We start from the raw sequence: 24,786 nt of genomic DNA, 5'->3' as shown, positions 1-24,786 counted from the left end.
GAAAATATTTAAATAACAATCACATTATTTATTACAAATGATTTATTGATGATAGTTTTTTGATTTTGTATAAGGAAGATACTATGGTGAGTTTCATGGAGTAAATTGGCAACCTTGCATTGTAATTCCTGAAAGCTGGCAACCTTGTATTGTATTCCTATAAGTTGGCAACCTACTATTGTAATGTATTGGGGTAAGTCTCTGCAGCATTAGTATTCGTGTTGAGATTAGTTAGCATAAACGTTTTGTGAGAACATTTACCTAGCAAGGCATTATACAAGCACTTCGCCCTAGGAACGTTCTTTCAGAGAATCTCTTGCAACCATGTTATGGTGAGTGTATACCCTCGACATTGTAGAGCTTGTATAAATTATTGTGGCTATTTTTGCACAGATTATGATGATGTGTTATATTTCATTGTTACATTTTATAGATACATTGGTGAAAATTAATGAAATTGTTGATACGTACCAGTTGAAATAACAGACTAAGAGTCACTGTATGTAAGGTTTGAAAAATCTGCATATATAAATGCACAAAGAAAGCTGAAAATGGTGAAATTGACAATGATCTCCGGAATGTTCTACCGTTTCTACCGATACTATTCTTCTTCCAAATATGGATGAAAGCAGTTATTTCACAGTTTCTTCTTTTTTTCGGTCGCCTCATCCCGCAACCCATTCTTTATGAATCGAGGCTACTCCTGGACTCCATTTGCAAGACGCAAGCAACGTTAAGTGTACGTGCCGCCGAGTACAAGCAAGTAAACTGAACCAGAAAGATCTGCAGATGGTGCAAAGTATCATTATAATTCTTGCTCAGCTATGAAATATGAATCTTCTATTCACATAGAAAGGAACAGCTGCCAAGCACTCCGTCAGCCCGCCCCACGTGCACATACAGTGAACTACTGTAAGCACTGGGCCGGATATTCCCAATCAGCAGAGGGAGCAAATAAAGTGCAGGGGAAGGGAGACGTTGCCTGTATCCCATTTTAAAGCCAAAGCTGCAAACCTGGGACCTTTCGACCATGCCCCGAAACAGTTATCTCCAATCTGACGAAGAGTTCCAGAGAAGTCAAAAAGTTGGCATTCTGTTTTGTAATATGGTGGCCGGTCCTAATAAAAGCTACTATGCAACATTTGTTTGGAGGAATTTTGCTTCAGACCATATGTATATTTCTATATGTATGGTTTTATATGTATATTTCTCTTTTATAGTAATCCTCTTTTAAGGTATTTTTATGCCAATAAAGGCTAACTGAACTGAACTGGAGCTTCGGACCAACACAGCTAACTACAATCTTTGTTTAGTATAAGACTTCCTGACTGATGTCTTTTCTGCATTTTCCTTTTCCTCATTCCTGTAAGTTCCTGTTTCTTCCCCTCCCCCGGGGGGGGGCTGTGTTTTGCACGTCCTTTGCTCCCTCTAGTATTTGGTTACATATTACACTGGTTTATGCCCAGCATATCACACACACACACACACCCGCAGATTTAAACTGCAAGTTTTTAACACCAGACATAAACCGGTATAATATCAAAACGACCATGAGTGGGAGCAAAACAAGTGCGGAATAGTAGAAGTTCCTCATCCCCAGGAAACAGGAAATTACAGGCACGGGAAATGAGAATGTGGAAAACCCCGGAACCTGACTTTTGATCTAATAGTCTGGGGAAGGGGAAGAAAGGGAAGGAATTCCCAGTCTGCTCAAGTACAAGGAAGCATGAGATAAGAGGTACAAACGAATGGTACAAATGTACAGACCTGCGTGTTAACATATAAGCACTGTGTATAATTAACATACAAATCTGACAGTCACCTATAATGCATACTGAAACCCAGCTATACTGTGCTGAAATAAAATGGAAGCCTTCACAAAAATCTCAGTGACCAGACAATATGCCACCAAGTACTGCAACACATTAATTTATCACTGCACACTTTTGTTGTTCAGTCGCACAATCGAGTCCGACTCTTCGCGACCCCATGGACCAGCTCCTGCCAGGCCTTCCGGTCTTCCGCCATCCTCTGAAGTTTGCTCAATTTCATGTTCGTTGCATCTATGACTGCACACTAGCCAAAAGTTAAGACAACCTACATGCAGTATACAGAATTTTTACACTTCTAGAAATAGATGCTCAAGGCTGAACATGTTACATATATGACATGCCAGGGCTTTTTAAAATTCTTATTTGAAAAAGAGGTGCCAGAACTCTCAAGAGGGAAATGAAGTTTTCGGTCTTATACTGAAAACTCATGAACTTCTAAACGTTTCAAGAATTTTTGTCGAAGAGGTTCCGGAACTCTTGTTCCGGTGCATTCCGCCAGAAAAAAAGTCCTGCCACATACTAGATTCAACTCCAGTAGCGCCTTAGCGACCAACAAGATTTTGGGAGTATAACCTTTTGTCAGATAGGGAGCTTTGACTCTCAAAAGCTCATACCACAAAATCTTGTCAGTCTCTACGGTACTAAAAAGGTAAAAGGTAAAGGTTTCCCTTGCTCGAAAGCCAGTCGAATCCGACACTAGGGGTGGTGCTCATCTCTGTTTCCAAGCTGAAGAGCCAGTGTTGTCCACAGACATTTCTGGGGTCATGTGGCCGGCATGACTACACGCCAAGGCGCACGGAATACTGTTCCCTTCCCACCAAAGCGGCACCAATTTATCTACTTGCAATTTCTTGCTTTCAAACTGCTAGGTTGGCAGGAGCTGGGGCCAGAGATGGGAGCTCACTCCGTCTTGCGGCACTCGGGTCTCGAACTGCTGAACTACTGACCTTCCAGCCTGCAGTTCAGCATCTTAACCACTGGGCCACCGCAGCTCCTTACATGTATTACAATTACAAGGTCCTAAAAAGCCCTGGTGGGTTGGGGTTTTTTGTCACCGCCTTCCCAGGTTGGGAGTGAATCATTTGCATACCTGTGGGCTGCTATCTCCTTTTCATGTAATTAGCCCTTTGTTAGGTTCGAATACTAATTCGTTTTATCTGTGGTCACCATGGTAGGCATGGAAAGTACCACTGAAAATTGATAGGGGGACATTGAAATGAATTGGTGCCACCCTGGGGGAGCAAGATTGGCTCAAAGTTATCAGTAACCACTTGGGGGGGGGTATCGACAGCCAAGTTTAAGGAGCTTACTCCGTCATGCAGTAACTAGGGTCTCGAACTGCCGAACTACAGACCTTCCAGTCTGCAGCTCAGCATCTTAACATCTGAGCTACCACGGCCCTCTAAGGTACTACTGGACTTTAACCAACTGTTCTACCCCAGACCGACAGGGCCACCCTCTGAAATATACCACATGACCACCATGGGGCCACAGCAGGATGCCAGCTATGAGTTTCATGTGGGAATCTGGTTTGGAATTGCCACAGGGGCACAATTTGAATTGGAGCCACAGTGCAGAGGGCCTTCGTCTAACACTATTTCCCCAATCCTAGGGAGCTGTTTGCTGGGGTGGGGCTGCAGTGGAAGCATTCCAAGAATGGGCGGCCCCCAGTGAGGCACCATCACGCCCCCGTGCTGCTGCCAAATTGGGCTCCCGTGGAAAACTCACTGCCGATGTGCTGCTACAAGCCGTTGTGGCGCTCACGTGGTCGATGTAACACATAGTTTGGATCTCGGAGATCTTTTCAGTGCACAGCAGGGATTGACCGACTGGGCACTTGCAACTGAAAGATCACACCAAACGAAAATGTGATCAGAGGGAGAGACACGCATTGAAATCTCTACCTCCTTCCTATACTGGCATCAACAGCCAACTGCTTCTTACGAGGAGAAGGAGAGCACTTTTTTGTTTGTGTGGAAAAAGACGTGTCACATATGTGCCTTCAAAGAAGGCTGGGATATCAACCACAGTAAGTTCATCTGCCAGCTTACTTTGTTCCCTCCTCCTACTTTTGTCCTCATCTTTCTATCTCACTGCAGTCTTTGCTTCAATACACTTCCTTTCATTATGTTAAATCACAGAATCGCAGAGTTGGAAGGGGCCATACAGGCCATCTAGTCCAACCCCCTGCTCAATGCAGGATGAGCCCAGAGCATCAGAGAGTGAGTATAAATGGGCAATTTTCTCAGTGGAGGGGGGTAAGCAGTGGGGTACCGCAGGGATCAGTACTTGGTCCACTGCTTTTTAACTTGTTCATTAATGATTTGGAGTTGGGAGTAAGCAGTGAAGTGGCTAAATTTGCGGATGATACGAAGTTGTTCAGGGTGGTGAAAACCAGTGAGGACTGTGAGGCACTCCAAAGGGATCTGTCGAGGATGGGCAACTGGGCGTCAACGTGGCAAATGGGGTTCAACGTGGCCAAGTGCAAGGTGATGCACGTTGGAGCCAAAAATCCTAAATATAAATACACATTGATGGGGTCTGAACTGGCAGAGACTGAGCAAGAGAGAGATCTTGGAGTTGTAGTGGATAACTCACTGAAAATGTCGAGACAGTGTGTGACTGCAATAAAGAAGGCCAATGCTATGCTGGGGATTATTAGGAAGGGTATTGAAAACAGATCAGCCAATATCATAATGCCCCTATATAAATCAATGGTGCGACCTCATTTGGAATACTGTGTGCAGTTCTGGTCACCACACCTTAAAAAGGATATTATAGCTTTGGAAAAAGTACAGAAAAGGGCAACTAGAATGATAAAAGGGTTGGAACACTTTCCCTATGAGGAAAGGTTAAAGCGCTTAGGGCTCTTTAGCTTGGAGAAAAGACGACTGAGGGGTGACATGATCGAGGTTTATAAGATTATGCATGGGAAAGAGCAGGTAAAGAAAGAGGTACTTTTCTCCCTTTCTCACAATACAAGAACCCGTGGGCACTCCATGAAATTGCTGAGCGGTCGGGTTAGAACGGATAAAAGGAAGTACTTCTTCACCCAAAGAGTGATTAACACTTGGAATTCACTGCCACAGGAAGTGGTGGCGGCTACAAGCATGGACGGCTTCAAAAGGGAATTAGATAAGCATATGGAGCAGAGGTCCATCAGTGGCTATTAGCCACAAGGTATAGCTAGGGGCTCTGGGGCAAGTGATGCTCTGTCTTCTTGGTGCTTGGGGGGGGGGTCAACAGTGGGAGGGCTTCTAATGTCCTGGCCCCACTGCTGGACCTCCTGATGGCACTGGTATTTCTGGCCACTGTGTGACACAGAGTGTTGGACTGGATGGGCCTTTGGCCTGATCCAACATTGGCGTCTCTTATGTTCTTATGTTCTTAAACCACTAGGCCATTCAGGTTTGACCCAGAGCATATCACTGATGAATATACAGTGGAGGTGAACAATAGGTTTGACTAGATTTGATAGACAGAGTGCCTGAAGAAGTATGGATGGAGGTTTATGACCCCCCCCCCCCAGCCTCCTCTTCTCCAGACTGAACATTCCCAAACCCCTCAGCCTTTCTTCACAGGACTTGGTCTCCAGGCCCACAGATCATCCTCGTTGCTCTCCTCTGTACCCGCTCCATTCTTCATCTGAAAATGCTTCCTTGAAGACTGCTTTTCCTGGACCCACAGGGACCCGCTCCATTCTTCATCTGAAAATGCTTCCTTGAAGACTGCTTTTCCTGGACCCACAGGGACCCGCTCCATTCTTCATCTGAAAATGCTTCCTTGAAGACTGTTTTTCCTGGAAACCCCCCCCCCCTTTTTGGCATTTCCTAATGTAGCAAGCTACAGAAAAGACCTTGAGATTTGCAAACAATCTGCAATACATTGCCTATCCGGGTTCAATACAAAATACAGTAAACCTGAAAACTTAGGATAAAATGCACTGGGAGCTTGGTACAACACTCATGTTCTAAATTCCCGTTTCCTGCTCCTGTGTTTATAGCACATAATAACTGAAACCTAAAGTAAACGAAACTTCGGTTACAATTCTACAAGCTTTACTTGCAAAGCTGAAATATCCTGTGCTTAGGCTCATTTAATTAAAAAAGTGAGCACACTTCCTAAAACTTTTTTATCCTGTGGTTTATGTCCTAAACTTGAGACCGAAGGTTTGCAAAGAGGGCTCTCTTATTCCTAAAGCCTCTTGGTATTTTTATATCACTCCAGCTCATCTGAAAATAAATTAAACGCTCTATGAAAAATTATATTTTAATATCCTTTCAGAAACAAAGATTCTCTGAATGCATGTTGGCTTTAGAAATACGGGTGATATTTAACTGGGAGCTTTCAACAGACCACAGACTGTACTCTGGGATTCAGCGAAGCTCCATGGAATGTTTGCATGCAGTTAGCAGACTTTTAAACCCCACCCCCCTCCCCATGCATACTTCCAAGGTTCCTTTTCTGTTGGATATTAATTTGTAACTCTGCATGCAAGAGGATCCGGGAGGGAAAGGGTTAAGAGAATTCTCTCTCACTCCCGTACACTTGGCAGTTGGCCCCTCCCTCTGATAGGTTAGATGCGGAGCCTCTCTGGCACCACCTCCTATATGGAAAGCCTGAACACCAGGTCATGAGGTCATCAAAGGTAGTCCTACAGTCCCTGAACTCTGCAGTTGCCAGCTACTGTCACAAGTGTTTTAACTTGCAGTTTCTCGTGTACTCAACAAGATATTTTCTTGATTCTTTCACTGCAGTATTCCAGATTCTTCACACTAGCTTACAGTGTTACTGAGTTCAGTTTCCCTTGCATATTTGAGTGTATAATTTACAAGCATATAATAGGGGAAATTGGTGGATGTCTCTGCCCCTTGGTTTTCTATAGGACTTCTTCTTCTTCTTCTTCTTCTTCTTCTTCTTCTTCTTCTCTAGACTTGGAGCTGCAGCAAGTTAAGTTTTTTGGAAGTTAACCTGTTCACAATAAGCTAAACGTACCTACATGAATATGTCATGTGAGATATGCTTCTATTTTTGTAAGTAAAATTTCTTTCTCTCGTTACCACTGGAGTCGGATCGTCTTTGTAATTTGTTTGAATCCCAAATGCTTTCATTTACTTAAAATTATTTGGCAGAGAATTCGACACTTTAATGATGGTCTGGGCCTGGCTGGGGTGATGGCACGCGTGCCCACAGAGAGGGCTCTGAGTGCCACCTCTGGCACCTGTGCCATAGGTTCGCCACCACTGCTCTAAGCTGTGGAGTTTTGTGAGCAAAAATTCTACTTTGTGAGCTACTGGCATTAAAGTTGTGAGTGAGCCATTTGGCTACTGCATAGTTTAAGTTGCTCTGGAGCCCTCTTTCCTGAGCTAAGACAAAAATGCGTGAGCCAGAGGCGAAAAAACTGAGCTAGCTCACACTAACTCAGCTTAGAGGGAACACTGGACACAACAATCCATGATGCATTCTACCTCCTGCTTAATTTTCTGCATGGGAGGTTCAACGGGATCACAATGCCAAAATGCTATATATCTCACAATATGCCGTTTTACGACTGCTGCATTTTCTGAGAGGAAATTAAGTAATAGGCCCTCTCTAAGGAAAGGAAGAAAGTAGCTACCTGGGAGGTGAGGAGAACTTGATCAACCATCCAAATAACAGTGGCTCACTAGAGAACGATTTAAAAAAAAATCAGTCTGCGGATGTTAAGACAGTGGGTATATCCCACTGTCTTAACATCCAAACACCTGCTGGGAAAGACAGAATATTGAGTAATTGTGAGCCGCTGCAATAGACAACATGCAAGCTCAGCTCCTCAGTAAATGGTAGTGAGTTTCCATGCCTCATCCTCTTCACTCTTTCTTTTACAAATAATTTGAGAACCACCACATTGTGCCTTTTGCCACTGAAGGGTGGGGCTGTGGCTTAGTGGTAGAACATCCAGTTGGCATGCAGAAGGTCCCACTTCCTGAGATCTCCTGTTAAAAGAGCAAGATTATGGGGAAAACTTATCCTAGGATCCTGGATAATTGCTGCCAGTCTGACTAGTCAATAATGACCCCAATGGACTAATGGTCTGATTCATTTTAAGGCAGCTTTATATATTCATATATATGAGGAAGATGGTCCCATCACCAAGACAATTTATTTATTTATTTATTTATTTTCTACCACCAGCTGCCAACAAGGGGAGCAAAACATTGTCGTTCATGGCCTTGCTGCACAATGACACACTACAGGATGGCCTAAAAGACCAAACTACAAACAGTGACACCGACAGCGGAGTGCAATCAAAAACAGAGTTATACCTTTCTGAGCCCACTGACTCCTGCAGACTCAGAAGGGTGTTGACTGTGCGCTGTCAAGTCACAGAAATCAGAATGAGCTCTCCTGAGAGGAGCTTGGGAGGGGAAGGCAGTGTGGTATAGCCCAACCCTTGTCAGATCTCAGAAGTTAAGCAGGGTCGGTACTTGGATGGGAGACCTGCCAACGGCGGCTCTGCAGAGGCAAACCAGCTCTGCTTCTCACTCGCCTCGGAAGCCCCTTGCTGGGCTCGCCATGAGTGGGGTTGTGACCCGATGGCACATATGTATGTACGGTTGAGTCCCGAAAAGAAGCGCAACAGCTCTGTCCTAATTTAGCAACAAGAAGGCGGTACAAAACAGGGTTGCCAACTTCCAAGATGAGGCCTGGAGAGTTCCTGGAATCCCACTGCCTGGAGATGACTTTGTTGTTCAGTCGCACAGTCGAGTCCGACTCTTGGCAACCCCATGGACCACATCACACCAGGCTCTCCTGTCTTCCGTCGTGCTCCGGAGTTTACTTAATTTCATGTTCGTTGCATCGATAACACTGTTTAACAATCTCATCCTTTGCCGTCCCCTTCTTCTTTGAACTTCAATCTTTCCCAGCATCAGGGTCTTCTCCAATGAGTACTCCCTTCTCCTTTAGTGGCCAAAGTATTTGAGCTTCAACTTCAGTATCTGGCCTTCCAGGGAACAGTCAGGGTTGATTTCTTTTAGGATTGACTGATTTGATCTTCTTGCAGTCCAAGGGACTCTCAAGAGTCTTCTCCAGCACCATAGTTCAAAAGAATCTATTCTTCAGTGCTCGGCTTTCCTTATGGTCCAACTCTCGCAGCCATACATGACTACTGGGAATACATTGCTCTGACCATGTGGACTTTTCTTGGCAGGGTGATGTCTCTACTTTTTATTATGCAGTCTAAGTTCGCCATCGCTTTCCTCCCAAGGAGCAGGCGTCTTTTAATTTCATGGCTGCAGTCACCGTCTGCAGTGATCTTGGACCCCAGGAATGTGAAGTCTGTCACTGCTTCCATGACTTCCCTTTCTATTCGCGAAGGAGTGATGGGGCCGGATGCCGTGATCTTAGGTTTTTTTTTATTTTGGGGGGTGGGAAGATCAATTCCTTTGAAGACAACTGGAAGTTAAAATGGCCCAGAAGGAAGCTAAGCTGATGGGCTCCTGCAGCACAATAAGCCCGCACTCCAGGAGCCATTCACTCAGACCTGGTCAACAACGGCTGTCAGCTCACTTCCTGTCTCCTTGTGCTCAGCTGAGGTGCCCCTGCAGTGCTGCCAAATTTACTGGCAGTGCAGTTCAAAACCAAGTTACACCCTTCAAAGTCCACTGACGTCAATCCTAACTCTGCTTGGAGCTAGACTATGGGGCTTGAATCCACTTGCCAGTGGCCCATCTGTAAGGTTTGGATTGGGAAATATCTGGAGATTTTGGGGGGTGAAGCCTGAGGAAGAATAATGCCATAGAGTTAGAAACAAAGATCCACCTAAAGAAGTAGAGCCCACCACCTCCTGGGGCAACAGAATCCTCTATATCAATCCATTGGTTCCGGACTGACCTCCTGGGGCAACAGAATCCTCTATATCACAGCCCTTCGTATAGTTCAAGATGGCTATCCAAAGCAGCCATTTTCTCCAGGGGAACTGAACTCTGTTGCCTGCAGATGCACCCTCCCCCCTTGACACCATTTATCACAGGTTGAGAAGCCTTCGCAGTACCCTCCCTACCCGCCCACCCCGGAAGTGTCAGTGAACACCTGAATGTCACGTGAGGAAGAGCCCAGGGGCACTCCTGCTAATACGTTACTGTCATCTAGCCACCATAAGATGGGTATCAGTACTGATCAGAGGATGGACAGCTTGAAACACTGTGGGTCTATGTTAATTGCAAATGCATGGATCACCCAATTCTGAAGGGGTGTTGAACTATTGAGGTGGTGGAGGCCGTAAGGCCCAATAATTTTTGAATTCGCACCACTTTCTGTAGCCTTATACTTTTCAGAATTGGGAAATAAGGATTCGAATTGCCCCAGCCCTCTGAACAGGAAGGTAAACTTCGTTAGAGAAAATCTAGATGAACCTTGATAAACTCGATGGACTGAGAGGGTTACAAGCAGGATTATCCCAGTTGGCAAAGCCTAATTCCTCCAGTGTGGTTATGACTAGCAAAATGTGGCCCGAAAGAGAGTCAGTGAAGATGGGTCTTTGAAGGCAGGCTGAGAGTGGTCCCAAGGGTCCTTGTGCTGCAGTTGATGAGAAGGAAAAGGTGGTTGCCATGGTGTGTATTGTTGGTTTGGGTCTCATTGCCATGGCGGCATGAACATCTGGAGGCAGAACCCCCCTGGGTCTCAGAGAACCAAGGCAGGAGGGATGGTGCTTTTTGACAGAGCTGATGTGAAGAACCCCCATTGGCCCCAACGTTTGGAGGCTGAAGATACCGGAGCTGGAACCTCTACCATTTCATCATCTGATGACTGGGAGTCTGCCAAACCCAAGGATGGGAAAGCCATTCTTGAGACTTCTTGACAGTCCCTAGCCTGTGTGGATGAAGCTCGATGTCAACCAGGGCTATTATGTTGAGGTGATGGAGATGGGCACCAGGGAGATGGGAGAGCTGGTGTCAGGCTGCAATGCTGAGCCAAGCTTGAGGATCGGTGTCTGTCGACGCCTTCCCAGGGCCCGCCCTGGAGCGCTGTGGCCCCAGGAAGGCCCGAGGAGGCCCATCGATGCCTTCCCAGGGCCCGCACTGGAGCACTGCCGTCCCGGGGACGCCTGTCGCTGCCTTCCCAGGGCCTGCGCCGGAGCGCTGCGGTCCAGAGGAGGCCAGAAGAGGACCCCCCGTCGCCTTCCCGGGCCAGTGCCGGAGCGCTGCGACTCTTCATGGTATCACATGTCTCTACATGTCTCTCTGGTAGAAGCAGTGCCCTCATACTTCCATACACATGATGCTGGATTATCTGTCCACTTGTGATAAGGAAAGTACTCCTTAGATTAGGCTTCTCTCTCCTTTCGACTGTAACCTGAATTTGAACTGAATCTACTTGATTAAATGTAAGTTTTACTTTTGCGATATAGTTCTTGGGAGATTTATTTTACTGAACTCAATATCACACTTCTATGACTGAGCAAACTCTGCTAAATTGACCAAATATCCCAATAATTTCCACAAATAGAAATGGGTGTGTGTGCAGGGGTCATTTCCTGCTGGACCATGGCAGAGTGGTGCTCTGGCAGTAAGGAGCCCCCCCCCCCCGCTGGGGAAGGGAAAGGGAGGGTTTTGAAGATGCCTTCCCCCCTCCTTTTGCTTCCCCTTTCGGTGATGTCAGGGGGTGTTGCATATGCTAATGAGCTAATATGCTAATAGCCTAGTAGCTCATTAGCACACCGTATGCTAATGAGCTCCTGCAGCTCTTGCTCCTGCAGCTCTTTTTCTACAAAAAGTCCCCTGAATAAAGCTATCTCCCTAGAACGAAGGATCTCACCAAAGAAGAGGAAAACTCATGGACAGCTGGAAGTCAACATGTCCTCTCCCTACAGTGGCAAAGAAAGAACTGAGGGAGGAGCGCTCTCCCCTCCTGTTATGTGACCACTTGGATGGGAAGATCCCATCCCTCAGGCGGGCGGAAGGGAAGCACTCCAAAAGCTCTGAAAATACTTGGATGGGAAGATCCCATCCCTCAGGCAGGCCCAGGCAGGGGGAAGGGAAGCACTCCAAAACACTCCAAAAGCTCTGAAAAGCCCTAGAAGCTTGCAAAACTAGTCTCCACGGCTGCCCCTGCATGTGTGCAGTCCCATGTGGGACTACTACACTGAAGACACAATGATGAACTGTAGGTTGGTGGGTCTCAACTGAGCCCTTCTTAACATGCGTGCTCAGAGCCCAAGAACATGGATGACCATGATTTAATAACATCAACAATTAAAAATGAAGAAGGAGGAGGAAGAGGAGGAGATTGGATTTATATCTCACCCTTCACTTGGAGTCTCAGAGCGGCTTACAAACTCCTTTCCCTTCCCCTCCCCACAACAGACACCCTGTGAGGTAGGCGGGGCTGAGAGAGCTCTTTCCAGAACTGTCCTTGAGAGAACAGCTGTTCCAGAACTACGGCTTGCCCAAGGTCATCCAACAGCTGCAAGTGGAGGAGTGGGGAATCAAACCCGGTTCTCCCAGATTAGAGTCCGCGCGTTTAACCACTACACCAAACTGGTTTGTCTCTTATCTAACCAAACTGGTGTTAAATTGTTTAAACGATTTTTGTTTGTTTTGTTTCAGGGGTCTTGTTTTATGAGTTGTTCCCCTGAGAAAAAAATGCTAAATACAGCCTCATGAATACAATCCAAGGGTACTTGCATTGTACGATTCAATTTTACTGCCATATTTCATGTTTAAAACAACACTGAAAAGAAAGCTATTTCCCATGAGAACTTGACTATTTCTTTCTTACAAAGAGACCTCTGAAAAACTGATTACTACAATCCAAGACCTTGAGTTTATTAAAATCGTAGTGGAAATAGCAAGATAGTAACATTCAAAATTACAGAACAGGTTCCCTTGGGCTTGCTGATGTGTTATCCTGTTTCCCAGAGCTAGAAAGGCTCCCACTGAATGCTACAAAGGGTTTCCTTTACAGCACACAGAAATATCCACTTCTGATTTTAATGTTCCCATGTGGTGGAAGAGAAACAAAAATTAACAAAAGAGAACTAGCAACAGAATACTGGTCATTCTACATGTTGTGAATATCGAGAGCCAGCACAGCAAATACTAAATAAAGAAAATACGTAGCAAAATTAATGCATCTGTTTACTAAATCCCATCTTTTACATTTTATTTTATTGATTTATAACATTTGTATTCTTTTGTTCTGCATAATTAGGGTCCTCAAAGTGACCCAGGAGTGAGCAGAACTTGAGGGCTCGTCACATTGAGATGTCGGGACTAGAGTGTGCCAAGAAAAGCTAAACTGGCCGAGTGACAGTAACTCTCCCGTTCTCGGGGCAGACTGTGAGCTGTTAAAAGACTCAGTCAGTGAGTGATTTGTCCTTATGGAACCCTGCCCCAATTCCAGCCTGCTGTGTGCCTCTGCCCTGTTCAGCCCACGCCTTCCCATGCAGCCATGCAGCCACTCACCAAAGCATGTGCCGTATTGGCACAAAATACTGGCTAGCTATCTTGCCTTTTGTCTCATTTGCTTGGGACAAATAATTCTCACGGCTCTAAAAATAAGTTTTGTAGACTATCCCTGATGAATGATGTAGACTATCCCTGATGAATTCTCAAAAGAAAAAGAAGAAGAGATTAGATTTATATCCCACCCTTCACTCAGAGTCTCAAAACGGCTTACAATCTCCTTCCCTTCCTCTCCCCACAACAGAGGTAGGTGGGGACATCAGGAAGTCCACCAGTGGGGTCAGAACTCCAGAAGCCCTCCCACAGTTCCCCCCGAGAATACAGAGCATCACTTGCCCCAGACAGAGTGTTCCACCTATAAAGAGACGGGAGCTCACTCTGTCATGCGGCACACTCGGGTCTCGAACTGCTGAACTACCGACCTTCCACAGCCTGCAGTTCAGCGTCTTAACCACTTGAGCCACCGCAGCTACTTACATTCCTTACATTCTCAATTTTACTAGACAGTACACCCTCTCTGACACACAGAGCCACTCTATTTTATTTTATTTTTTATTTTATTTATATTTTATATAAACATCTATAATTCCCCAGACACCATTAGGCCTGCAGCCTTCATTCTGTGGCCTCTAGACCTTACCAGGCAGTCAATATTGTTTGTCACCCTCTCAGTGGCCAGTCCTAATCAATGCTCCCTCTAGAACAGTAACAGCTACCGCTTCGTCTCTTAGAGGTGAGCGATCCTGAACCAGAGACATTTCCTCTCCTGTTGGCTTTCCCTCAGGATTTAGTTTAAAAACTGCTCGGCTCCCCTTTTGATTTTAAGCACCAGCAGCCTGGTTCCTTCTCAGGACAAGTGGAAGCCGTCTCTTTTGTTACAGTGCTGCTGTTCCAAAAGGGACAGGGAAGCTAAGCCGAAATTTCCAGTAATGGGGGACATGCTACCCAGCTCTATCCCCCTTTCTCAGAATGTAAAGTTAGCCAATGTAGCTTATTTTGAATAATTTATAAAGACTACAAAAGCCAGCTTTTCTTGGCACAAAAATTAAGTTATCTAGGTGTGGATCCTCAGTTACTGCGCTCGTGTTTGCCTTAGTGCGCCACCATGAAACAGGATTGGGTTCCTGCTTTTTTTCAAGCCATCACACTTGGAACTAGACCCTATTAGTTGGGAAGATGGTTCCCAACCTGCAGGCGGGGCCTGGAGCTCTCCTAGAATCAGAAGTAATCTCCAGACTTAACAGAGATCAGTTTCTCTGGAGGAAATGGCAGCTTTAGAGGATGAGCTCAAATTCCACCTTCTGCAGGCTCTGCCTCCACATATCCAGGAATTTCCCAACCTGGAGTTGGCAACCCTAGCTGACAACTATGTTTTATTCTAACAACTTCACTGCAGTTTGTCTGCTATTATGACACGCAATAAATAATTAAATTATTTTAAAACTGAAGTGAAATAGAGCATAGTCTTATTACAATTAATGTCATCTCTGATCAAACAGTAACTCGTTACTTTTACTTTAATGATACTGCTCTTACAGCCAATTCGGATCTGGACAGTGTCACACTAAGGCTAAAAAAAAGGAAGGAAAAATATTGAATACATGTGTCTATATAATATAACATTTTAATGATTTTTAGTCTTAACCGACTGAGAAAAGAACTTGGCAACTAACTACTAATTACTTCAAGAACAGAACCATTTCTTCTCCTGTGTTTTGTTATGGTCCTAAGCTGTTGTGACTAACAATAGGGTAAAAATTCTATGTCACAAGGTATCTACTTACACACTTAAAGGATGAAAGGAACTACCTTTGAAGGGGCAAAAAAGCAATGTTTTTTTAGTATTGAAGACATCTGTTTATAGAATTTCACATTTCAAAAATGTTATGATAACATTAACTAGTTCTGGTCAAGGACCTGTGATTACACAAGCAAATTTTCAGACTTGCCTTCTTAACATTCTAGTAACTGGTACATTAATCTGAACATTTCCACTGGGGAAGTTTCTAGCCCTCCTGAGTACATAAGTAAGCTTGGTCAGGAAAGGAGAATTTTCTGTATAACTATGTTCTGTGTATTGGAACTGTTGGGCTGCTTCACCATAGCCTCTGACAACACTCCTGTGAACATACAACCACAAGTACTGTACTGTACTATACTGTACTGTACTGTACTGTACTGTTTGGTGTAGCGGTTAAGAGTGCAGACTGTAATCTGGGAGGACCGGGTTTGATTCCCCACTCCTCCACATGCAGCTGCTGGCGAGACCATGGGTCAGTCACAAGTTCTCTCAAAGGTGCTCTCTCAAGAGCAGTTCTTGAAAGAGCTCTCTCAGCCCCACCAACCTCACAGGATGTCTGTTGTGGTGAGGGGGAGAGGGGGAGGAGATTGTAAGCCACTCTGAGACTCTGAGTGAAGGGCAGGGTATAGATCCCAATCTCTTCTTCATCTACTGTACCGTATCTATTCTTGCTCACCATGACATTATTTTTTTCCAGTCAACCCTGCAGTATGACCCAGAGTCTGCTCTGAAGCCAACTGGGTCTGAGTCTGGCCAGAGGCCACGTGAAAGGCCCCTTTGGAACCCTGTGAGGATCCATCTATTTTCCTCTTATTTTCTCCTTATTGTTGTTAAGCTTTCATTGCAGAGAGAAGAAGTGAGTTACCTATATTACAAAATTCTTCCTGTTTCTAGTTATGTGGTTAAGATTCTATAGTTGACACGTTTTGAGAGTTATTTAGAGTTATTGCTTTAGGAGCACCCGAACTGAGCCCGGGGTGACTCCCACCACAGGAAACAGGAAGTTTGAAGAGTTCCTGGCTCCCTGAATGATGGATGGGAATCACCCACAAGATGGCCTCCACCTCAGAGGGAGAAGAACAAGTGTCCAGTAGCACCTTAAAGACTAACAAAATTTGTGGCAGGGTAGGAGCTTTCATGAGTCACTGCTCGCTTCTTCAGATACAGCCAGAATGTAAGCATCTGTCCTTATACCTTGGAGAGTGAAGTGATTTCAGATGCCAAACGGCAATAGCAGGTATGATTGGAAACAAAAGCTCAAACGGGGGGGGGGGGGGGAGAGAGAAACAGACCTAAAACTGTTTTGTGTCGTTCTCCAGCTACTAAAACACAAATACTTTCCAGTTTGGTATTTCACGTTTCTACCAGACTGAAGAGTCAGAGGGAGTTTCCTTAGCAGATCTGAGATGCTGTAAACTGGCTGCCTGACACACCGCTGTGGCTATTCTGTAGCTGCACGGCCCACGCATTTGTTTCTGTTTGAATAAGCACAGGCCGTCTTAACGAAAGCAAGTAGTGAAATTGGACGGTCCTTAAAGCCACAAAAATAAAGAAATAATCTATGCAAACATACAGGCGGTATTCAGGTGGGTCACTGGGTCGCCCTGTTGGTCTAAAGCACTAGAACAAAGTTTGAGTCCAGTGGCACCTTTAAGATCAACAAAGTTTAATTCTGGGTATACGTTTTCGTGTCCATGCACACTAGTATGTTCAGATGTTAGCAAATGTACATTTATGAAGACATTAAAAGTGCTCTAGACACATCCAAAGCAATGCTCCCTCTAAGGTGTGGAGTCTTGTGAGCAAAAATTCTACTTTGAGAGCTGCTGGCATTAAAGTTGTGAGCGAGCGATTTGGCTACTGCATACATTAGTTTGCTCTGGAGCCCTCCTTCCGGAGCTAAGGCAAAAATGTGTGAGCTGGAGGCTAAAAAACTGTGAGCTAGCTCACACTAACTCAGCTTAGAGGGAACACTGATCCAAAGTAACCTCTATGGCAGGGGTGGCCAAACTATGGCTTGGGAGCCACATGTGGCTCTTTCACACATATTCTGCGGCTCCTGACAGGGCAGCCGGAAAAGCGAAGGGGAGGCATACTTTTTCTCCTTCCTGCCCACCCTCCCTCCCTCCCTTCCCCCTCCCTCCCATCGATTTGCTTTCTTTGTTTCTCTCTCTCTCTTTCTCTCTTTCCACCTCTTTCATTCTCTCTCTCTTTCTTTCCACCTTTCATTCTTTCTTTCCATTTCTCTCTCTTTTTCTCTCTCTCTTAGACAAATCAATATCATTAGCAAACAGCATTATCAATATCTGTTTTTACCCCTTCTGTTTTTATTTTCGGCAGTCTCATTTAACCTCTGCTCTATGGTTATCAGAGAAGAGCTGGAAGAGACGGTTCAGAATCAGTACCAGTACAGGGAGACACCCTATTTTTCTCCTGTAGTGAAACATTCTTGGGACACTTAAGCCGACCACAAGCATTCTATGTGAGGTTCATACAATTTCAGAAGGACAAAATGGTTAAGACTGCCTATACAATATGCACTATAGGTGAATACAGACAGCCAAGTAAAAATTAACTGGAGTGATTGTGTTGCCAGATAGGGTGCAAGTAGTTTGTATATTCACTCCCATGCAATTAACGGAATTTTACCATTAAAATTCCTCTTGGATCCTCACCTGAACACACATGTGAAGCAGGCCTGTAGCTACAGCGAGGCATTTTGAGGCTCCGCCTCCTCAAATGTGAGGCACGCCTCACAACAGCTGCTGCCCCTCTCCCCTTCACCACTCCTCCCCTCCCACCTCTTCGGTGACATTAAAAGGGCTCCCCAGCAGATCGACGGTAGCACGTGGCCCGCCAATCAGCTGGAGGGACCTTTAAATCTCGCAACCACAACTCCCCCTCCCTGCCTCCAAGATTTAAAGGGCCCTCCATCTGATCAGCGGGCCCTTTAAATCTTGCAGGAGGTGAGGGAGAGGGGCGGCTGCTGGCCGCACACCTTCCCTGAACACCAAGCAGCAATTTTGCCACTTGGAGTACAGGCGTGGGCAGCCCCCGCTTGAAAAACACTATTTAAAGCAAGGGTGTCAAACATGCGGCCCAGGGGCCGGATCAGGCCCCGGAGGGCTTCTGTCAGGCCCGCAGTGGAACTGGCTGTCTCCTGCTTCTTCTTCCAGTTCTGCTGCTGCTGCGTCATCGTAGGTCTGCAGCTTACAGATACACACTTGAACAGCATACTCAAGATGGCAACAGCACAGACATTTTGATGCAATAATTCAGAGCAAGGTGTCAGTTATCAGACACTGTTAAATAAACAAAATATTGCAAGAGTGCTAATGTTTTAAGCATGTCTTTATTTTAAGTAAAAAAAACCCTTTGTGTTTGTGTCCTTTATAAAGTTTATCTCTCCACTACTTGGCATTACATTTTATAACACACATGGCCCGGCCCAACAAGGTCTCATTTATGTCAGATCCAGCCCTCGTAACAAATGAGTTCGACACCCCTGATTTAAAGGGTTCCCTTTAAATGCTGCTTTTCTAGCAGGGGCTGCCTACACCTCATCTCCAAGTGGCAAAATCGCCGCTCGAAGTTCAGGGAAGGCGTGCGGCCACCCCTCTCGCAACCCCCCTCCCTCCCTCCTCCCCCTCTACCCCATGAAATTTCCCCATACCCCACCAACCCAAACTTTTTGGCTATGTGGCTGATGTGAAGTAACACTCCCCTTCCCTGTGTTCTGTGGTATAAGGAAGCCTTTACCTGAAACGGATATGAAGGAAATAGTCCCTTCTCTAGACTAAATGTGTTCCTGACCTGGCGCAGGAAGAAAAGGCTTCTGCTTATTCAAAGGGGTGTGATCAAAAGTTGCAAATATACAATACAGGTATTTAGAATGGGAGGGGACGTCGACCCACTTAGATTACTCTGCTGTGTCAGGTTATACGCAACAGGGAAACAGAAGAAATAAACAATTTAATTTTCAAGCTATTCTGCTTCGCTTGGAGCGGGAGCACTAGCAACCGACCGAGCATAGGGCTATATGGAACTGGGGAGGCCAGTCTAGGACCCTCCAATAGGAGCCACGCAACGGAAGAAATTTGCATAGCCCTATCTGAGTGAGCAGATTTGCATAGCCCTATCTGAGCGAGCAGATTCGCATAGCCCTATCTGAGCGAACAGAGGCGGGATTCTAACCACTTCCTGGAGGACTCCTCCCCACTGAAGCAGAAGGAGGCGTATCAAGCACCTTCTGTCCTGACCCCCCCCAACTTCGCCTTCCGATCTGAAGCAAAGCCAACCTGTTTAAAAGGGACTTACCATTCACACCCTTGAGGCTCCCGTTGATGCCGTCACCGTGCTGCCTCTTCTGCGAATTCTTGAATTCCTTTAGAGATAAGTAAAGGACTTTTCGTACCACCCTCTCCTCTGACCAAGGAATCCCATCACTATCATCCTGTTAGGAAAAGGAAATAAAGGAGGTGTTTAGTTAAGTAATTTAATGTGTTTTTTGTAAAAAAATCATTTTTATCCAACTGCCGAGGAAATCTCAAGCAGACAAATCTCCCACTACCTGGGAGGATAAAATACCAGAAAAGAGAACTAATCGCTATCAAATAATGCCTTTCCATTACATCTTTCTTTGACGGAGACAGACATTCTCTATTGGAGGAAACTGTTCTATGTCATAAGAATTAACAGGAAAGAATCACGGGACCCAGCTGTAGAAGGAAGTCAGTGGATTTAGAGCTAAATAAATAAATTAATTTCAACACACACAACATCAAGTCACCCATAAATCTCTTGACTGGTTCCCTGTTGCTTCCGGTCTTGCTTCCAAGGCCCATGACCTTTTATTGCGGGATTCTGCCCCATTCCTTCTCTGTCACGTCAACTAATTTTCCAGCTCCTTTTTTACATTCCCATTTCTTACTATTATTCTCCTTTATGACTGAAACAGTCTTCAGGTTATCGGCCGCTCATCCTGAAACCCATTTCTTCTGAAAGTCTTGCCTGGGCTATCGTACACACAGATAAGATTAGATTTTCACCAGCCAATCCATATGCAAAAGAACCTCCTCAGGAAAGCTCCTCCTTTAGCATGCCACAGCCTGGGGAACTCCTACAAGATAATGACTCAGCCCTACCCCACCTTCCTGAGTAGATATTAATTACCTGCCTACCATTTTTCTTCTCACATTGACACAGAGAGTACTCCATCTTTCTGTGTTAAACCTCTGAGGATGCCAGTCAGAGCTGCTGGCGAAACGTCAGGTACTTCAATGCCAAGACCACGGCCATACAGCCCGGGAAATCTACAACAACTAATACACACATCTGTTTGATACTGTCACTCTCCCAAACATGACTAGCAGTTGGCCTCCCATTCCTGCACGTGGCAAAACAAACATGTGCGCATAATACTATGTAAGAGCATACACATCCCCCACATATGCAGATGAAATGCCATAGGTAAAATAGTTCCCAACCAAAAAGAGACGGTGCATAGCTAGCAAATTATCAGTTTGTTCTATCTTGTTTCTCATGTTCCAGTTTTCTGTTCTGCTGACTTTTTTGGGGGTTGAAAACTTGCCCTAGAGTTTCTCAGGGGCTACACCACTGCCAAGTGAGAATACTCCAGTTCTTTTGGATGACCTTCATTTCCAAAAGCATAACCCAACTCACGGCCACACATCAGTGGAAAAACCAAAACACTGGGGTCAGTGATCCCTTCCAGAGGGCAAGTGTGTTTACATAACGCATGACAAATGTGGTCAACAGGATTATTGCATAAAAAAACAAATATATAAACTTATTTGGGGGCAACCCAGAGACATCCAGGGATGAAGCTGAAGCGCAAGCTGCTGAGCACTAAGAACCAATATGTGCTTTCAATTCTATGATAGATTACTTGCTTAGGGAAAAGGAAATCAGGCTGCAGGATAGTGGCGACAGCTAAGCAAGTTACCAATTTGGCAGAAGACGATCATTATACACTGGGGACATACTACTGCAGAGAAACAACAGAAAAATCGCATTGAGCATGAAGACTGCTTGAACACGAAGCATGTGAAAGTCTGAGCCAGGATGACAGCATCTGCGAAAGCCCTTCTCACACAAGCATGTCCTACCCAAACTTATTGGGTATATATAGGAGCGGTGGCGCAGGCAGTTAAATGCCTGCTTCAGTAACATCATACGAGCAGCCCTATGGCGGTTCGAGTACCACCGCGGTCGAGGTGAGCTCTCGACCCTTGTCCCAGCTCCCACCCACCCAGCGGTTCGAAAGCAACTTAATTGGAAGTAGATAAATGGGTACCCACCCTTAGTAGGGTGGGGGGCACCCTGCCTGTGTGGTGGTTGAAGACAGATGGCGGCGGCAGCGAGACATCAGCTCCAGCTTGGATGGCGTGGAGGTGGCGGCGGCAGCGAGCGGGCGCAACCAGAGGAGCGATCCCTGGTGGCTAGAGGACGGAACATCGAGTGACCGCCGTTGGGAGAGGGCCGCGATGACGCCAAGTGTTGGCACAGCAGAGCCGGGAAAAGGATGCAGCTGAAACCGGAAGGAGGCGGGAAGTCGCGCGCCTCGAGAGAGGGAGGTTGCCGCCAGGCGCCGAGGAGAGCGTCCCGCATGAGAAACCGCCTGAGCCAACAGGAAGAAGAGGAGAACACCACCAACTACCAACCACCACCATAGGGGTGCCGGTAGGTCTCCCCACCCCATACAAATATGTGGCCTTAGTCAGGGAAGTAAAATGGTGACTAGCACCGAATTGTAAGCCGCTCAGAGACCCCCCTGACAAGGGGGTTCGAGCGGGATATAAAGTTGAATGTTAAATAAATAAAATGTTAAATAAATTGTTTCCTGCTTTGAAACCCAAAGTCAGCCCAGCCAGTACATTCGACATGGTAAACAGGAGGGAATAAAGATGACCAGTGGCTAAAAGAGCTCCACCACCAGCCCCGTTTCCCAACAATAAATAGGCTTAATATTTATGCATAGTTCTGAAGCTAAAAAGTAAAGGTTTCCCTTGCTCAAAAAGCCAGCCAAATCCGACTCTAGGGGGCGGTGCTCATCTCCATTTCCAAGCCGAAGAGCCAGCGCTGTCCGAAGACTTCCCTGTGGTCATGTGGTTGGCATGACTAAACGCCAAGGCACACAGAGCACGGTTACCTTCCCACCGAAGCGGTACCTATATGCAATGTCTTGCTTTCGAACTGCTAGGTCGGCAGGAGCTGGGGCCAGAGATGGGAGCTCACTCTGTCACACAGCACTCGGGTCTCGAACTACCAAGCTACAGACCTTCCAGTCTGCAGCTCATTGTCTTAACCTCTGAGCCACCGCGGCCCCAGTTTTGAAACTACTAAGGTCTAATACGTGTCTTACCCCTCTGTGGCACAGAAGCCTACAGCACTGCCATTCCCTTTCAGAGTATTCCAGCCACCTCATGCCATGAGAAAGGAACACCTCCCCTCCTTCCCACATGAGCACCAATCATTAAGTGAGAACGAGGATGGGGGGAGGAGTTGTAGAACAGGCTCCTCCTTTGGCTCCCCTATGAAGGCAGGAGCAGTTACTGCTTCAGGGGTCCCCAGCCATTTGGACCCAGCAGGCACGTTTGGAATTCTGACATCACATGGTGGGTCAGCCACAAAATGGCTGCCACGGAAGGTGACGCCAAACACAAAATGGCTGCCACAACTGACATCCAGTCAAGCAATGGTGGTGGCAGCTGCTACCAAAGCAACGTTTCTAAAATCTGCACATCCAATCAAATCTCCAGCGCCCATCAGAAACCTTGCTGGGCAAAAGACCCACTTGACCCTTCCCACTTTCCAAAAACAGTTAGTTGGTGCCTGCCAGGATAGATATTGGCAATGGCAGGCATTTGGGCACACACTGCCACCATGTTGGGAACCCCTTCACTACTGCGTCTCCCAGGTCACGAAGTACGGGGTCAAAGATTTTGTGTTATATTCAGAATCTAACGGCAGTCTTGCAGTCGCTTCCTTCTCACGTCCATATGAAAACTGAGAGCGAGGTATTTTCCACACACAACATTTGTACCAAGCATGTGCTATCCTACAACCAATCTGGAAATTTAGAAGAGCATTATGCGGAAGGCGGTTCGATCCACGTACCGAGAACAGTCATGTCTGCTGTCCCATCCTTAGACAGCAATCTGCTGGTGGTCCCTAAAGACATCCGGCTGTCCTCAACCAGGGCCAGAGCTTTTTTGGTCCTGGACCCAACCTGGTGGAACTCTCTGCCAAGTACGACCAGGGCACTGCGGGATCTGATGCAATTCCGCAGGGCCTGTAAGGCAGAGATGTTCCTGCCAGGCCTTTGGTTGAGGACTGCAATGGCTCCATCTTGGCTGGCGCACTTCTCTGTTGTTCTCTGCTATTTACATCTACCTTGCCCTCTCCCCCCCCCCGTCCGCAAAGTAGCCGGCAGTTTGGAACTGGGATTGGTTAATTATTCGCCATCTGATTGTTGAACTGTTTTATTAATGTCCTAACTGATTTTATCTTGTTTGTTTTATGGCTTTTGCACAGCGCCCAGAGCCCTGCTGTAGCAGGGATCGGGAGAGTCATAAATATAATAAGTAATTATTAGCATTTCCATAATATTACCTTAAATAATACTCCTTTAATGCTCAGGGTTAAACGAAGAACCAGCCCACATCGTAAAGTTCCCAGTCCCATAACTGTGGCCAACGATTCAGGAACAGGTTCTGAGTTCATCTCTTTCTTCCAAGCAGTTCCCTCCCAGTCTGATCCCATAAGCCTTAACTGTGGCTAATGGCTTGCATCAACAAATGTGGCTCCTCTGACCGAACAGCGTTCCCAGTTGTGGGAAGATGAGTGGCGATTTCTAGCGATTCCCACTGTAGATCCTCACTTCACCCTCCATGCCGCTCCTCGGGAACAAATCTTTTAGGGCCGGGGTGGGCAGCAGGAGGAAGGGGATGTGAGGAACTCCCACTCCACAAAGCGCGCACAGGTAGTTGGATGCATGCCCGTGATTACATCAGTCTCAGCAATTCAGGGCTCTTTTTGTAGAAAAAGCCCAGCAGGAACTCATTAGCATAATAGGCCACACCCAACACCAGAAACCCATTAGCATATTGGGCCACACCCCGATATCACATCATATTAGCATATTAGGCCACACCCCATGTTACCAGAAGTGTGCTCATCCAGCCACACCCACCTTTTGCTTGTTGTTCTGTTTGCCTTGTTTGTTGTCAAAACCCAGGGCTTTCTTTGTAGCAGGAACTCCTTTGCATGTTAGGCCACACACCCCTAATGTAGCCAATCCTAATGAGTTTCTGCCGTTGGGTGTGGCCTATTATGCTAATTAGTTCCTGCTAGGTGTGGCCAATGTGGGAGCCAGCCGGAACTCCGTTCCTGTGCGTTCCTGCCCAAAAATAGCCCTGCTCAGCATTAATCATGGTTTACACTAAACAGAGTTGCTGTTAACTAGGATTTGAAACTAGTTTCCAGTTCCAATCGTTTATCGTGACAAAAGCCAGCCACACTATCAATTCACAAAAATAGCTAGTAAATTAATGATAATACAAAGACAAAATATGAGGTATATATAAAAGAAAGAAAAAAGAAAAATATATAAAATCCAGAATAGTTGAAAACAAGTTACAGTATGTCTTCCATTACAAGGGATTTACATTTTCTAATCACTAAA

The 24,786-nt window shown here is 45.9% G+C and overlaps 1 protein-coding gene across 1 annotated transcript in view; it reads right to left on the bottom strand.

Moving 5' to 3' along the window:
* Nucleotides 1-24,786, bottom strand: part of LOC107120015 (protein Jumonji-like) — a gene marked incomplete at its 3' end in the record, with an annotated part of 232,716 nt that overhangs the window by 60,830 nt on the left and 147,100 nt on the right. The window contains exon 2 of the mRNA XM_015422655.1: nucleotides 19,398-19,533. Coding sequence (XP_015278141.1) covers nucleotides 19,398-19,533 — 136 coding nt within the window. The remainder of the gene's footprint in view (nucleotides 1-19,397; nucleotides 19,534-24,786) is intronic.

The sequence above is a fragment of the Gekko japonicus genome, unplaced genomic scaffold, assembly GCF_001447785.1.
Source record: "Gekko japonicus isolate JY-2015 unplaced genomic scaffold, Gekko_japonicus_V1.1 scaffold2093, whole genome shotgun sequence".
Classification (NCBI taxonomy): domain Eukaryota; kingdom Metazoa; phylum Chordata; class Lepidosauria; order Squamata; family Gekkonidae; genus Gekko; species Gekko japonicus.
The sequence above is the reverse complement of the archived record's forward strand: the minus strand, read 5'-3'. Positions and strand labels throughout refer to the sequence as shown.